Below are 13911 nucleotides of genomic sequence, written 5' to 3' on the forward strand. Positions count from 1 at the left end.
TGGGAGTAGAAGTCAAGCATCCAGGTGAGAAACTATGATGGTAGGCAGCAGAATCGAACATGGTATGAGGAATACACAAGAGGTGTGGCTCGTAACCAAGACCATGAACTATGAGGGAGAGCATGGCGGGTGGCAGCGACAGCCAGTACATGGAACTGAAGCAGCAGTGAGGCCAGGAAAAGGATCACAGGTGATCCCTCTCCTCCCAGAGTACCTGGGAGCTCATTTAACTCTCAGAATCAGAGTTCTGAGGTCCTGGGTAGATGTGAGAAGAGGCAGTTTGCTCCCTTTACTAAGTCCAGAGCCCATCCTCAGTGCCTCCATGCTTCCACCTGGCCTGACACTCATCCTTCCTCTCCTGGCAACACAGCCCACTAGAGCTCAGCGCAGCTTCCAGAGTGATCCTATTCAAGCAGTAGTCAAGTCTTGTCACTCCTCAGTTCAGAACCCTCCCATGCTATGGCCAGCATGTGCCCCTACCCCACGTCACTTTTTTTTAAAAGATTTATTTATTTATGCATACAAGAGCTGGGGTGCAGGCCAAAAGTGTAGGGGTGGTGGTGAGAGGATTCACCAGAGACAGAGTGGGGAGCAGAACAGGCAGACTGACTGAAATATACTGCTGAGGGGAGCAGCGAGTGAGTCAGGAGAGGTCTGCTGCGCCATGTGGGTATCTCCCTGCCCAGGGATTGAACTCATGTGGCAGTGGCTGCGGATAGCTTCATAGGTTGCGTCTTAATCCTTACACCACCAGGGAGGCCCCCACATCACCTTTTTGACCTCTTCTATTCCGGCCATACTGGCCTCTTTGCTGCCTTGGAAAGAGGCCAGGCACACTCGTGCCTCAAGACACTTGAACCCTGTCCTTCCTTCTGCCAGGATTGCTTTTCACCAGACGTTCTTACTGCTCAGTCCCTCACCTACTGCAAAGCTCTTTTCCAATGTCACCTTTCCAGTAAAGTCTTCCCTGACCAGCACTTTTAGAACTCTGGCCCTCCCCCAACTCAGCCATTCCCTATCCCCTTTGAATAACACTCATCATATTGAAACATCCTATAAAATTTCATTTTTATACTTGTTTACCCTCAGTCTCCCCACTAGAATGTAATGAGGAATTACACCCTCATGGACATGAGGGTGGGAAGTTTTCTGTTTTGAAACTCATTAATTTCTAAAACAGTACCTGGCACATGGCCGGGGATCAACAAATAGTTGTTCAATGATAGAAGATCCACTTAAATCTCCAATCTTGCCAGGTTACCAACCTTACCAACCAACCTCATATTCCCAGTTAAAAAGCTCCGTCCAGCCCTATGGGACATAACTGGTATCTGCCCACTTCCACACCTTTGCCCATAGTGAAGGCTTTTTCTTCCTCATCTTTACCTACTGAATTCCTTCTCATCCCACAAAGCCCATGGATCAGTACATTTTCCATAAGACCTCAGAGCTCCTCTGAGGGGAATTTTTCTCTTAAGCCTCTACAATCACCATTTAAATACCCCACAGGTCATAATTTGAGAATGGCCTGGGACAACCTGTAGGTCCTGATCAGCTAGAATAGATTCTAGATTCAGATTCTTTCCTGGAAGTCTCCAACATTGACACAGAAATTTATGGTCTAGATAGCTAGAGGCATCTCCAAGACCATTATATTTTATGCATTAAGTTAAAAGCATACAGAAAACAGCAAATGGGAGTGCCGTGGTTAAGAAAGATAATGGGCCCTGGAGTGTGGCAGACCTGGATTCAAGCACTGGCTCTGTCTTTTATGAGCTGTGGGACACACAGCAAGTCACCTCACCTCTCTGAATGTTTCCCTGTCTGAAATTGAGCAAATGGGACTGTTGTTGCTGAGGTCACTTCCAGCTTCTAGATTCCCAGATGCTTTGACTTCACAGGCCCTTCCCAAATCTTTTTGTCTCTGTGAGCCTTACTGCACTTGTTGCGTGGATGTGGGACTCTGACTCTCTGAAAATATTACTGGGAAGGTGTGGGGGCCACCTCATTAAGGCAGACGGACAGTCAAGTGTGGGAGTTCGATTCCTGCCCCAGCTGATGAAGCCTGATTTTCTCTCCTAGAGGGTGGAGCCTGTGCGCACTGGCTGGGCAGCTGCCGTGCTCTGGGCACTTAGGGAATCAATGATAGATATTCTTATAGATTTTTAAAACCAAGTCTCATGAGTATGAGGCCAGGGAGGGTAGAGGATAAATTGAGTTAAATTGGTAATGAGCTGCTTTTTTTCTGTGCTTTGGAGATGCTCACCTAATCTACTGACTCTGAATAAGCAATTTGGCTGCCTAATTAGGTTAACCAATAATTTCCCTTTCGACACCCAAGCTGCTTGATAATTTGGGGTAACTGTGATTCTGCTTCATTGTTTCTTTTCTAAGTGAATTTCTCAATTTGCCTGTGGGATTAAAGCACCAAGGAAATGCTCACTATTCCCCAGGCCCACCATGCCTCTTCACGCCTCCCAGCCTTGGCTCGCACTTGCCTCTACTGGGAACGCTCGTCTCAGATCCTTTATGCTCACTAAAATCCTACTTGGCCTTTAAGTCCAGGTGCATGATGGGCGAAGAAGGAAGGAATGAGCCCTCGTACCCCCAGGGCAAAATGAATGGCTCCTTTCACTATCATCCTACAGGTTCTGACCAAATTAATAACTAGCATGAATTAAGGACCAACACAGACCATACACTTCCCAAATGTTGTTATGTTCACAGCAACACTTCAAAGAAAGAAGATACCATGCTGTTTTTGTACAATTTCTAATTACTGTGGCAAAACTCGCCTAAACCTTCTATTTCAAACTGAGCCCTTGCTGTCATTAGACACTAACTTCACTTTCCCCCTCCCAGCTTCTGGTAACTGCGGCATATTGTTTTGGAAATGAGGAAGCTGGCTCAGGGAGTTGTCCTTGATTTGACTTGTCCAAGGCTTCAGAGCTGGGACAGGATTTGCGGCCAGGACTCCTCTGTGACTCTGGAGTCACTGTTCTTTCCATGCTGCACCGTGCCTGCTCTACCTACATCACAGAGGACCATGAAGATGTTATAGCTCCACCTCCTTCATCATTCTTCTAGCTTCTACCCTACATTTATGCCTTCACATGACAATCATGTGTTGCTTGACGTTCTAGCCAACTTTGGGTCACGTGTGCAATTGTGGTCCCCAGAGGCTGTGCCACCTAACCCAGGTGTGCAGTAGACTGGGCCTCTAGGTTTGTGTGTTCACACTCCATGACGTTTGCATGCTGATTGCCTACTGCATTCTTCTCTGAGCACGTTCTGGCCATGAAGCACTGTGTGAGTGTAATGCCCAGCACGCTGAAGGAGCTCAGCATAGCTATAGAAGGTATTATGGTATGGATCTACAAAAGGGATACTGCTGAGCTGACCTGTGGTTGGGAAGGGAGTTCAAATTGCAACCTTTGCTTCCTAAAAAACATTAATTGAATGCCAACAGTTTGCCTGGCAGGATGCCAGCACCGCCTAGGTTTGCTGCCTGCCCAGCCTGCTGGCCCCACTCGACAGGAAAGCCTGAGGGCTGGCTCTGCCGGAGGGCCTTGGGAGGAAGATTTGTGTTTACATTACCCAGTCAATTCTGTATTTATTTTGGATATTAAGCAGTGACATAAAAGCTGCTGACATTAACCTTCAGGGGCAGAAATTGGCTTTAATGGACCCCATAAAAGTTATTATTGATGGCAGCCGCATGCAGCACCACCGTGACCTCAGCAAAAGCCTCCACCGCTATCAATACTGTTGACAATTACTATTGACTAATGCAAGACTGGCTGTGGAGGCAGAGTAGATGTTCCTATGGCTGGAAGTTGCTGGGGTTACACTATGCATCTCACATCTGGTAAGAAGCTTTGAAAACTCCATGGCCTATTTTTGGTGGCCTCACCAAAACTGAGAGACCAATGCTCTAGCTGACTCCAAGGAGGTAGGCCAAAGGCTCAAACTATATTACCAGGGAGCTGTGCATTTAAATTCGAGTCTTGCCCACTTGCTGACTTTCCAGCTGTACAACGGCTGGTACGTCAGTTGACCTTTAGAGAACCTCAGTTTTTCCATCTTGGGAATGGAAATGCCATGGTGGTGTGAGGGTTAATCATGAGGATTAAAAGCCCTTGCAGTGGTTTGACATATGACAGGCCTTCAGTAGGGCTTTCCTTTCCTCTGCTCCTGCAAAGTGGCCACCTGTTGGCTAATTTACCCAACGGAGCTGAGACCTACTTTGATGGTAAGATCTGAGTTCTTTTTTTTTTTTTTTTTTTTTTTAAAGATTTATTTATCTATGCATACAAGAGCTGGGTTACAGGCCAAAGGTATGGGGGGTGAGAGGATTCACCAGAGACAGAGTGGGGAACAGAACAGGCAGATTGACCAAAGCACACTGCTGAGGGGAGCAGTGGGTGAGTCAGGAGAGGTCTGCTGCACTATGTGGGTTGCTCCCTGGCCAGCTGGGAATCAAACTCGTGCTGCAGAGGCTGCAGATGGCTTCAGAGTTTGTGTCTTAGCCCTTGAGCCACCAGGGAGGCCCAGATCTGAGTTCTTATCAAAGAAAAAAGTGAGATTTCTGGGGCCAAGGGGGTGAATGCCCAGGGAGGAAGAGGGGACCTGAGGGTGGGATGTGCAGGGAGAAGAGAAGGAAAGAGAAAGAACCAAGACTGCTGTGGAGAACCTGGCTCCAGCTCAACTAGACATGCAGCATGAACATGCTTTCTACCCCTCTGAGCCTCAGTCCGCCATTAAGTTAAGGACATAATGGTGTGAACAAAAGTGCTGTCAACCTCATCAGTGGATCAAAGGGAGCCATTCACTCACAGTATGACTCACTGTCAGTTTTTTAGACCTAGTATAACAAAGCCATTAATGTAACTTCCCGACAGGGAGCAAGTAGACAAGCGGGTGGGCAGCTGTGGGGTGTCTGGGATCAGGGAGTCTAGGCCTAGAGGGGATGCAGAAGTCAGGAGCTTGTTGTTAGATTCACCCCAACCTCCTCTGCCTGTCCTTCCTGCAGTGAAGCTTATGGGCCCATGGTCAGTGTGGAAACCCACAATCAGAAGGCTAGAGAGACATGGCCAGGACCTTTCCCTGTCCCTGTTGCTAAAGGCTGAAGCTCTTTAGGCTGTCGGCTATGTCATTATCACCCAACAGAGGCCTAATTCAACTGTAATTCAGCTCTCAGGGAATATACAATAATGTGGGCGGTGTGTGCCTCTCTCTGTCATGACTTTATGGAAAAATGATCATTTGTCACCATATCAAGAAGCCTTCAAAAGAACAAACAACCCAAGCATTTTGCTGCGGAGGAAATTCAATATAACCAGGGCTCTAAGGGTAAAGATTTCTAGTTACACAGGCTTGAATTCAAATTCTATCTTGCCCACTGTGTGTCCTATGCAGGTATCTTAAAATATCTGGGCTGCCATTTGCTTATTCTTTAAAACTACCTTAAAGGGCCGGAGAGGAAGTAAAGGGTATTCAGAACTAAAGCACTCAGCACAGTGCCGAGGGTCTAGAACCAGCAGTAGCAGTGCTGTCGCTATCATTTTCCTCTTGTTCACCTTCACTTTAATGTAAACACTTAGGCTCAGGGGTCCTAGACAGAGAAGGGCCTGCAGCTTGTTCAGCTCACTCATTCCCAAAAAGTCTCACTCAGAACACTGGCCCCACCAGAGGCTCTGGGAACAAAGGGTTCTGTGGTCAGATCGATATGGGAAATGCTGAATATATCCTTCCCTGCAATTTCTCATTAGCATGCTCATCGACATATTAAAGGTCCTGAAAAGTCCTGCGTCAAAGAAACCAGTTTAAATTATTTAATCCACTGTTTCTTCAGAACACGTCACCCCTCCTCCCATCTAAGAACCATTAACATTCTCAGAACACAGGAAATGCTGATTTCCTTATCTAATGTCACACCCCAGGACAGTGATGGAACTGCTTCCTGCCTCTACTCGGGCCCTGCTTTCCCTGCCCTACCATCGCCTGTGCACCTGTGGCAGGTGTTCTGGTTCAGTGCACAGTGGGGGAAGCGAGACAGAAGAGTTTTGACTTGGAAGGGGAATGAGGGGTGTGACCGGCTCCCCCCTGCAGAGATGGGGCACTCCTTTGGATACTCAGGTCCATGGTGCCCTCACAGGCTGGCTGGGATCAGGGACCTCTGCTCCCCTCCCCCTCACACAGGCTCTAGGAAAATGACCCCTGCTCTCTGGGAGGGGTGGTGGAACGGGCATTTGGAAATCTGCTGCCCCTGACTCTTTAAGAAGATATATTTTCTTACCTGACCCTGACCTTACCTGATCTCCTGTCTGATTCCAAATCAGTGATTGTGTCCTGCATAACCCACCTGGAGTGTCCTTTACAGACTGAGCCCTCTACCTGGGCCCTGGCCCTGCTCTGGCCCTGGGGCAGGGAATCAGCTCAGGAATCACCAGGATCCTGAATTTAGAGCTGCAAGCCAGTAGGGGGCACTGGTACCCGGTGTGGCTCTTCAGTTCTCATTCAGGCCGCCTTCCCTATATGCTCCCATCCACCTCTGATGTGGAAGCACCAGGAGACCTCCTGGTGGGAGTTCTGAGACACAAAAGCCCTTTTCCAGACAGAAAAGGGCTGGCCTCTGCTGTCCTCCCTACACACCTCCACCCGGGGCACACACCAGAGACAGGGAGATTCTGCTGCGCAGCCCGCTTCGGGCTGCATCTAACTCAGGGCTCCTTAGCGATCCACCAACAAAGTCTCCAGTAAAGAGGATAATCCTGAAACCAGGCTACCTTCCCTCCACCATAAGAAGGAGAAAGTTGTCACCTTTCTCCCCCACAGCATCGGTGGGGCGCGGGCAAAGGACCAGCAGCAGAGATGAGCGTGGGACACACAGTCCAGAGTCAGCACTTCCCCAAACGTGCGCGTGAGATCATGGGCAAGCTGGAGCAACACTTCAAATGTTCAGACACCCCAAGATAACAGCTTCTGCGAGCTGCTGGCCATCCCCTGAACAGCACAGGGTATGATGGCGGGATAGTACTGTGGCGACTGCCCGGGACTGCAGAGCTCCGGAGGCCTGAGACTTGTGAGCCAGACCGGGGCAGGACCGGGCATGGCTGATGGAGAGGACAGCTACAGGGCTCAGTCCCTGCTGTCCCTCACCCCATTCCCGACATAGAGGCGCCTTGTAAACAATAACTCCACCCATTAGGTACCTCCCTGGTCTGGAAGGAAAGAGCAGCAACTCAATCTCAGCTGGAAATTTCAGGTTTCTCTGCAAGAGACTCTGCCTTTTGACCACTGAGCGCAAAGCAATTTTTCACCCACTTCACCAGAGACCCCAGGGATGGAGCAGAAAATCAATATTATAATTAAAACACCAGCTCTGCTACCAAAGTGCCCGGCCCAGGCCAGGAGCAGGAGGGCTACTCACCAGTCTCAGTGTTCTCGTGCTCCGTGTCGGTGAGTGTGAGGTTGGAGTTGGCCCGGCTGGAAAGGCAGGAGCTGCGCCCCGACCGGGTGCTCCGGGCCCACAGGCGCACAGGGTGCTCTGGGGACAGCACGGTGTCGACCTCCATGTCAGCATCGGAGCTGGCCCCCATGGAGTAGCCACAGTGGGGGAGGCCAATATCAGTTCTGTACAGAGTCCCATGAGGAGGTGTCACCTCTCCTAGCCCCAGTTCACGCAGGGTGAAGTTGGTACCTAGGAGGAAACACAGGTGAATTGGTTAGGGTGCTGAGGAAGGGTCTCGCCATCAGAAGCCTGGCCCCTGGCCCTAGGGCTGACTTCCTGTTGCTCTTTGAGCTCTCTGTGGCCTTCACACCCATGCCGTTTCTCTGCCGGAACAACTCCTTCTGCCCCCCACACCCCCACCAGGCCACACTCTCCGCAACCTTTAGGGCCCAACTCAAAGAAACCTCCTCTGTGACATCTCCTCTAATCCCTACACACCTTGCAGAAGTCATTGCTTCATCCTCTGGGAGTCCTGGGCCCCAGCCATCCTGCACGGTAGAGCTGATTAAGGGCCTGACTCTGCTGGAGATGACCTCAACAACAGCAGGGACCAGGCTGTGCTCATACTAAATCCCTGTGTCTACAGAAAAGCTGCTAACTCAGTAGGGACTCAACAAGTCCCTGGATTCAGAACCTCTGCCCACCTCTGCCAGGCCAGGGAGAAGTTTTGCCAGCAAGGAGTGCTCCTGAGCAGGACGGAAGCCTCCTGATGAGAGGAGATGGCTCCCTGGGGCCCAGAAGCCCCTTTCTGGCTATGTCAAAAAGTTCAGAACAGGAAAGTGAAGAAGATGGGAATTGGCAGAGAACAAACAGTCAGTCTTATACAAGCAAGTAGGCTCTGCCTTCCTCTTCCTCATGCCAGCAGGGGCTCTGAAGGGGCCAGATATTGGTGTAACTCGGGAGCTAAGCCCACAGTCGAAGCTGCGCTGCTCACCAAGAGGTGTGTGGAGGGTCAAGGAGGGCTGGCCCATGCCCAGGATGGAGGACACGCAGAGGGGAGGCTCACATAGGGACAGTATTGACTGCCATGGGTAGCACAGCCTCCATTTCACTCTTGAATGTTAATTCAAGGTCTATGCAGAGCAGCTTCTTCCATACCTCTACTATTCCCAGGAGAGTTTTGTAGGATGGGGAAATAGGGTGGATGAAGGCAGTAGGGTCCTATTCCATTAAACCACTGTAATGGCAGGAAGGGGCAGAGCAGGTTCTCTATGACCCGAGTAGACAGAGTAAAGGAGGAGAGAGTGCTGGAGCTCTCAGTGTCTTTTCAGGCTTTTATTGGGATTTACCAGGTACATGGCTGGCAAGGGGTGCCAGGGGGCTGGGAGCAAGTCTTCACTCTGTCTGGGCTCTCCGGCGTTCTCTGGTGGTCTCTTTCTCTGCTCTTCTGTTCATTCTGCTGGCATCCCCGTGACGCTGCCCTTATAAGCCCAGTCTCTCAGCCCAGGTGTAGCCACTTACGCATGCCCACACCCTACTCCAGGTGCCCGCCATCAGGCATGTATTCAGGACCACAGGGATCCATCATCAATCCTAATGGCGGGAGGGCAGAAAAGCCTGATACTTTTTTACCTTACCCTACAACCACTGATCTGGGAAAGGAACTCAGAATCAGATGGCACCCACATTTAAGCCAGTTCAATGGGTGCTGGGTCTCTACTAAGACCCAGCACAAGTTGGGTGTGGTTCCTGGCTTCACAGAGCTCATGGCCACCCACAGGTAGGATTAAGGACTAAAGATCAGCGGGCAGACCCATGAATGTCCTGTGAGCACAGGCACAGAAAGCTCAGAGGGGAGATTTATGGATAAGAGTGGATGTGGAGAGTGGAGTAAGGAGAGAGAAGAGGTAGATGCCCAAGTTCTGGAGGATTCCCGAAACCAGAGCCAGAACTTAATAGGTCAGGCCTGTAAAGGCAAGTGAGGAGGAGCAGCCGGAGAAGTAGGAGGGAAACCAGCAGAAATGTGCAGCTTTATAATCATGTGCATCGCTCTTAACCATCAGCTCTGTGCTCCTGAGTGTCTGAGCCAGCTGTGCCTAGCACCTCTGCACTGGCACAGAATAGGTGCTCAGGAAAGGTGACATAAACAGCCATTTCCTGGGGCCGGGTGTGTGTGTGTGTAAAGGGAGCATGAAGGTTGGAGGAGAGATCAATTGGGACCTGCTGAAATGAAAGCTGCAGAGGCTGGAAGGAGGAGAGCGCCCCAACTCCGAGACTCAGTTGTTCATACTGGCACTGCCTAATTTGAGGTTAAAGAAAGTCCTGAAATCATTTGATGCCAGATTAGAAAATAGCAAACACCTGAGCCTCCTCACGCCCAGTGCCGTCTAGTTCCTAGTTTCTGCTGTCTTGTCCTGCCCCTTCCCTGAAAACATTCTCCACCTTCCCCCAGACTCCCTTGATTCAGTTACCAAACAGTCAGCTGACCCAGTAGGGCAGGGACCTCTGGGCTCTGCTCAGTGGGCAGAAAGACATTCATGTTGACCAAGATCTGGATGAGACCAGGGGTTAATTTTTTTTTTATTAATTTTTTAAAGATTTATTTATACAAGCGCTGGGTACAGTCAGAAGCGCGGGAGGGTGAGAGAATTCACCAGAGCCAGAGCGGGGAGCAGAGCAGGCAGAAGGACCGAAGTACACTGCTGAGGGGAGCAGCGGGCGGCAGGAGAGGTCTGCGTGCCATGTGGGACCCCCACCCGGTGGCCGGGGAGCAGCCGGGGATCGAACCGGCGCTGCGGAGGCTGCGGGCAGCTTCGCAACCCAGCGCTCAACCGCTGCACTACCGGGGTTAAATATTTTTAACATCACCCCTATGTGTTATACTCCGCTCTGCCTTCCTCTTTTTCTCTCCCTCTAAGTAGGAAAAAAATCCACATCAGAGTCTATCTCTTCACAGTTAGCTTCCCACCTCTGTATACCACACTCAGCATGCCCCATTTGTCTACTTCTGGTCTCCTTTCCCCATCCCTGGCCTGTCCCCCATCCCTTCCCCACTCTCATCTCTGCTCTACTAAGCTGGCCCTCTCAAGGGAGGTCAGTCACACGTTATGAAGAATGACGACTACATTAAGTGAAAAATCAAATTAATTTGCAATAAACATCCTGGGCTGCATTGATTTCCATATGGTTTGCCCTGGATACCCTCTGAAGCAGCCAGTCTCAGCATCGATATGAGTGAGCTGAGACATCTCAGGACTGGAGAAATGCAAGGTGAGGGCTGAGTCTAAGGGCTCAGTGATCCCACTGAGCCAGCCCAGGCTCTCTGACATGTGTGCTTAGATTTATTGCATGAGAAGTCCTCATGCTCTGCTTGCTTTATGTCCTTTTGGTGTCTCTCTTAAGAATCCCAGGACATGGGTTGACCACCTCACTCAACATCTTGTCATGCAGTCTTGGGCTAGCGACAGCACCTGAGCCTCTGTATTCTTGTCTTTAAAATGGGATGTAGGGTAAGGAAAAATGTCAGGCTTTTCTGCCCTCCCACCATCAGGATAGATGATGGAACCTTGTGGTCCTGATTGCATGCCTGATGGCGGGCACCTGGAGTAGGGTGTGGACATAAGTAGATGGGATTCACCTGGGCTGAGACTGTGCTTTTTAAGGCCGGCGTCACGGGGACACCAGTAGAAGCCAAGAACGAATGGAAGCCAAGAGAAGAAGAGAAACAGAGAGAAGGCCAGACAGCCCAGATAGAGTGAGGATTATGCTGGGGGCTGGGAGGACTACCAGCTTCCCAGCCCCCCGCACCCCTACCTCCCATATGCCTGGCTAATCTAATAAAAGACCTGCAAAAGCCACTGAGGACTCTTGACTCCTCCTTTACCCGGTCTGCTGGTCAGAAAACCTGTACTGTGGTCCTTCCTGCCCCTACAAGGGATGATAATCTGTGTCCTCTACCTTCACAGGATTTTTGAGGCTCTAAATTTGCTCAAGAGAAGTTAATAGGAGGCAGTGCTTTGTCAACAGCAACAGTCAGGCCTGCCTGTGTGATGAGGACACCTTTTCGTCACTTATAAAGACAAGAAGGGGCTGTTCTCTGCAGCCTCTGGTGGCATCCTGGCCAAACTGGGCCAGGCAGGGCTGTCTGAGCTCCGTAATCTTGGGCAAAATGATTCAGCTTGGGCTTCTCGCAAGGATGAATAACAAAGTCTAAAGTATATAAATCACAGAGCACAGTGGCCAGCTAGCCCTGGAAGGGGAGACAGCAGGGCAGAATCAGGGAGAACTGCAAGAATCGTCAAGGGCCCACCAGGCGTCAGAGAGCTCAGGGATCTGCAGTCAGAAACTGCAGAATCACAGGTGCACAGGGGTAGGGGCCAGATATCACGGAAGATGTAGGAATGATAAGCAGTTCAGCGGAGCTGGAGCACGAGTAAAGGGGTGTGGAGCGGCAGGGGGCACAACAGTGCAGGAAAACCTGGCGGCAAGTTCAGGGCAAGACGAGTCAACCTTAGCTAAAGCCTGGCTACAGGGCAGCGAGTGGCCCGGAGCGGGCAGCACCGGCCTAAGCGGGCTGCGGTCAGGCCTCCCAGGGCCGCAGCAGTGGCCTGACCTGGGACAGCTAGAGAGAGGATGGAGAAGAGGGATGGACCTGACGGACATCCCGGTGTGGGACAGGCAGGCTCAGGTGACCCCTGCGTGCAGGACGCGAAGGAGAGGGAGCCAGGCGCCAGGATGGCCCCCAAGTCACTAACATTTCAGGCCTGACCACCTCAGGAGCGGCTCCTCTCAAGGCCAGACCCGTGTTTGCCACAAAGAAGGCGCTATAAGGTATGTTTGTTGACTGAAAAATGGACGGAAAAATCACAAAACCAGCAAACACCGACTCGGCACTAGCACGTTTACCCTTTAAACGCGTCACTTCATCAGTCCTGACAGCGCAGTGAGGACACCCCATACCCGCTGACAGACGAGGCCTGATGCCGGGAGGGCGGGGTGCAGCGGGACCCCGAGGCTCAGCTCGCAACCGCCGCCTGAGGCCAACAGGTGAGTGTGAGCCAGAGTGATAACACCTGGGGCTTTGCCCAGAAGCAAGCCTTGGCAGCACTAGGACCACGTCCAGGGCGTGGCCCTCCAACAGCCCCGCCCAGGGGGCGTGGTCACCACCAGCCCACGCAGGGGCGTGGCCTCTACCAGCCCACACCCAAAGGGGCGTGGTCTATACCAGCCCCACCCCATAGGCGTGGGCTCCGCCAACCCCACCTAGGCGCACAGCCTCCGTCCGCCCCGCCCAGGGGCGTGGCATCTATCAGCCCCGCCCACGGGGGGGCGTGACCTCTACCAGCCCCACCTACAGGCGTGGCCTCTGCCAGCCCCACCTAGGCAAGTGGCCCCCGCCCGCCCCGCCCAGGGGCGTGGCCTCTGCCCGCCCCGCCCCGCGCTCACCTGCGCGGCAGAACTCCTCGGCCTCCTGCGGCACCAGGTCCTTGACGCGGCTGCCGTAGGCCAGGCGGGCGTCCTGGTCGTAGGCCTTCAGGGTCTCGCTGGAGCTGTAGGACTTCTGCGGGGCCTTGCCCTCCTCGCTGTCCGCGGACGAGCTGGTGTAGCGGCGCTCGGCGTCGCGGCGCCGGGTCAGCGAGCGGTATGGCTTCCTCTCCTTCACGTCCATGGCCTCGCGCCCGCGCTCCTCCGCGTGCACGGACGGGGTCCTCGCCGCGCGCAGGGCCGAGTGGGCTGGAACCCCAGGAACCAGAGAAAAGGCGTGAGCGCTGGCTCCAGGGGGCAAAGGCCAATCCGAGTCCACCCTGGCCCTCTGCTCACCTGCCCTCTGTGGAGGGGGCGCCGCGGGCTCTGCAGGCCAGGGCACCGCTCCACGGCTGCGCAGCCCAGGCGGCGGGGAGCGTGCACCCAGCGCCCAGAGGTGCCTGCTGGCTGGCTGCTGCTAGGCCTTTTCACCCCAACACTCCTCCCACACCCCAACCGGAGCCTCCCCTCCCCTCCTGGATGGGTTTCCAGGCAGTTGACCCGAAGGACCCTAGGACACCTGTTTCGGGAGCCGCTCTAGACATGAATCGCGTGGTGCTTGATCCCATCCCCAAACCCACGGGGACAGGGCCTAACGCGTGACTGGTGCTTCTTAAGAGTTTGTGAACTGAGTATCAGCGGCCACCACTTTGTATGTATTATCTCATTAAGTCATCATATGGCTCGCCTTTTATGGAAATGAGCCAATTCATGCTCACCACCCCCAGATAATTCAACTACTTATTGTCTACTTTTCACTAATATGCAAGCTCCATCATGGCAGGGGCCTCACCAGTTTTGCTCACTCCTGAGCTGCCTGGCCACCTGACAGACATTTGGTTAATTAACCAGCTAGCCAGCTCCCCTTTGACAGATGAGAAGACTGAGACTTTGGACTTCCTTTCAGGCCGCTTAGGTAGTAACAAAGCGAGGAT

General features: G+C 52.3%; 1 protein-coding gene across 4 annotated transcripts in view; it reads right to left on the reverse strand.

Moving 5' to 3' along the window:
- Positions 1 to 13178, reverse strand: part of TENM4 (teneurin transmembrane protein 4) — a gene marked incomplete at both ends in the record, with an annotated part of 390357 nt that extends 377179 nt beyond the window's left edge. For 3 of the 4 annotated variants that reach the window (XM_084236342.1, XM_084236341.1, XM_084236340.1), the window contains 2 exons: positions 7433 to 7702; positions 12899 to 13178. In XM_084236342.1, coding sequence (XP_084092468.1) covers positions 7433 to 7702; positions 12899 to 13121 — 493 coding nt within the window. The remainder of the gene's footprint in view (positions 1 to 7432; positions 7703 to 12898) is intronic. The other variant, XM_084236339.1, reaches the window with a different exon arrangement.
- Positions 13179 to 13911: the final 733 nt, after the last annotated feature.

Source organism: Talpa europaea, assembly GCF_964194135.1.
Source record: "Talpa europaea genome assembly, chromosome: 1".
NCBI classification, from domain to species: domain Eukaryota; kingdom Metazoa; phylum Chordata; class Mammalia; order Eulipotyphla; family Talpidae; genus Talpa; species Talpa europaea.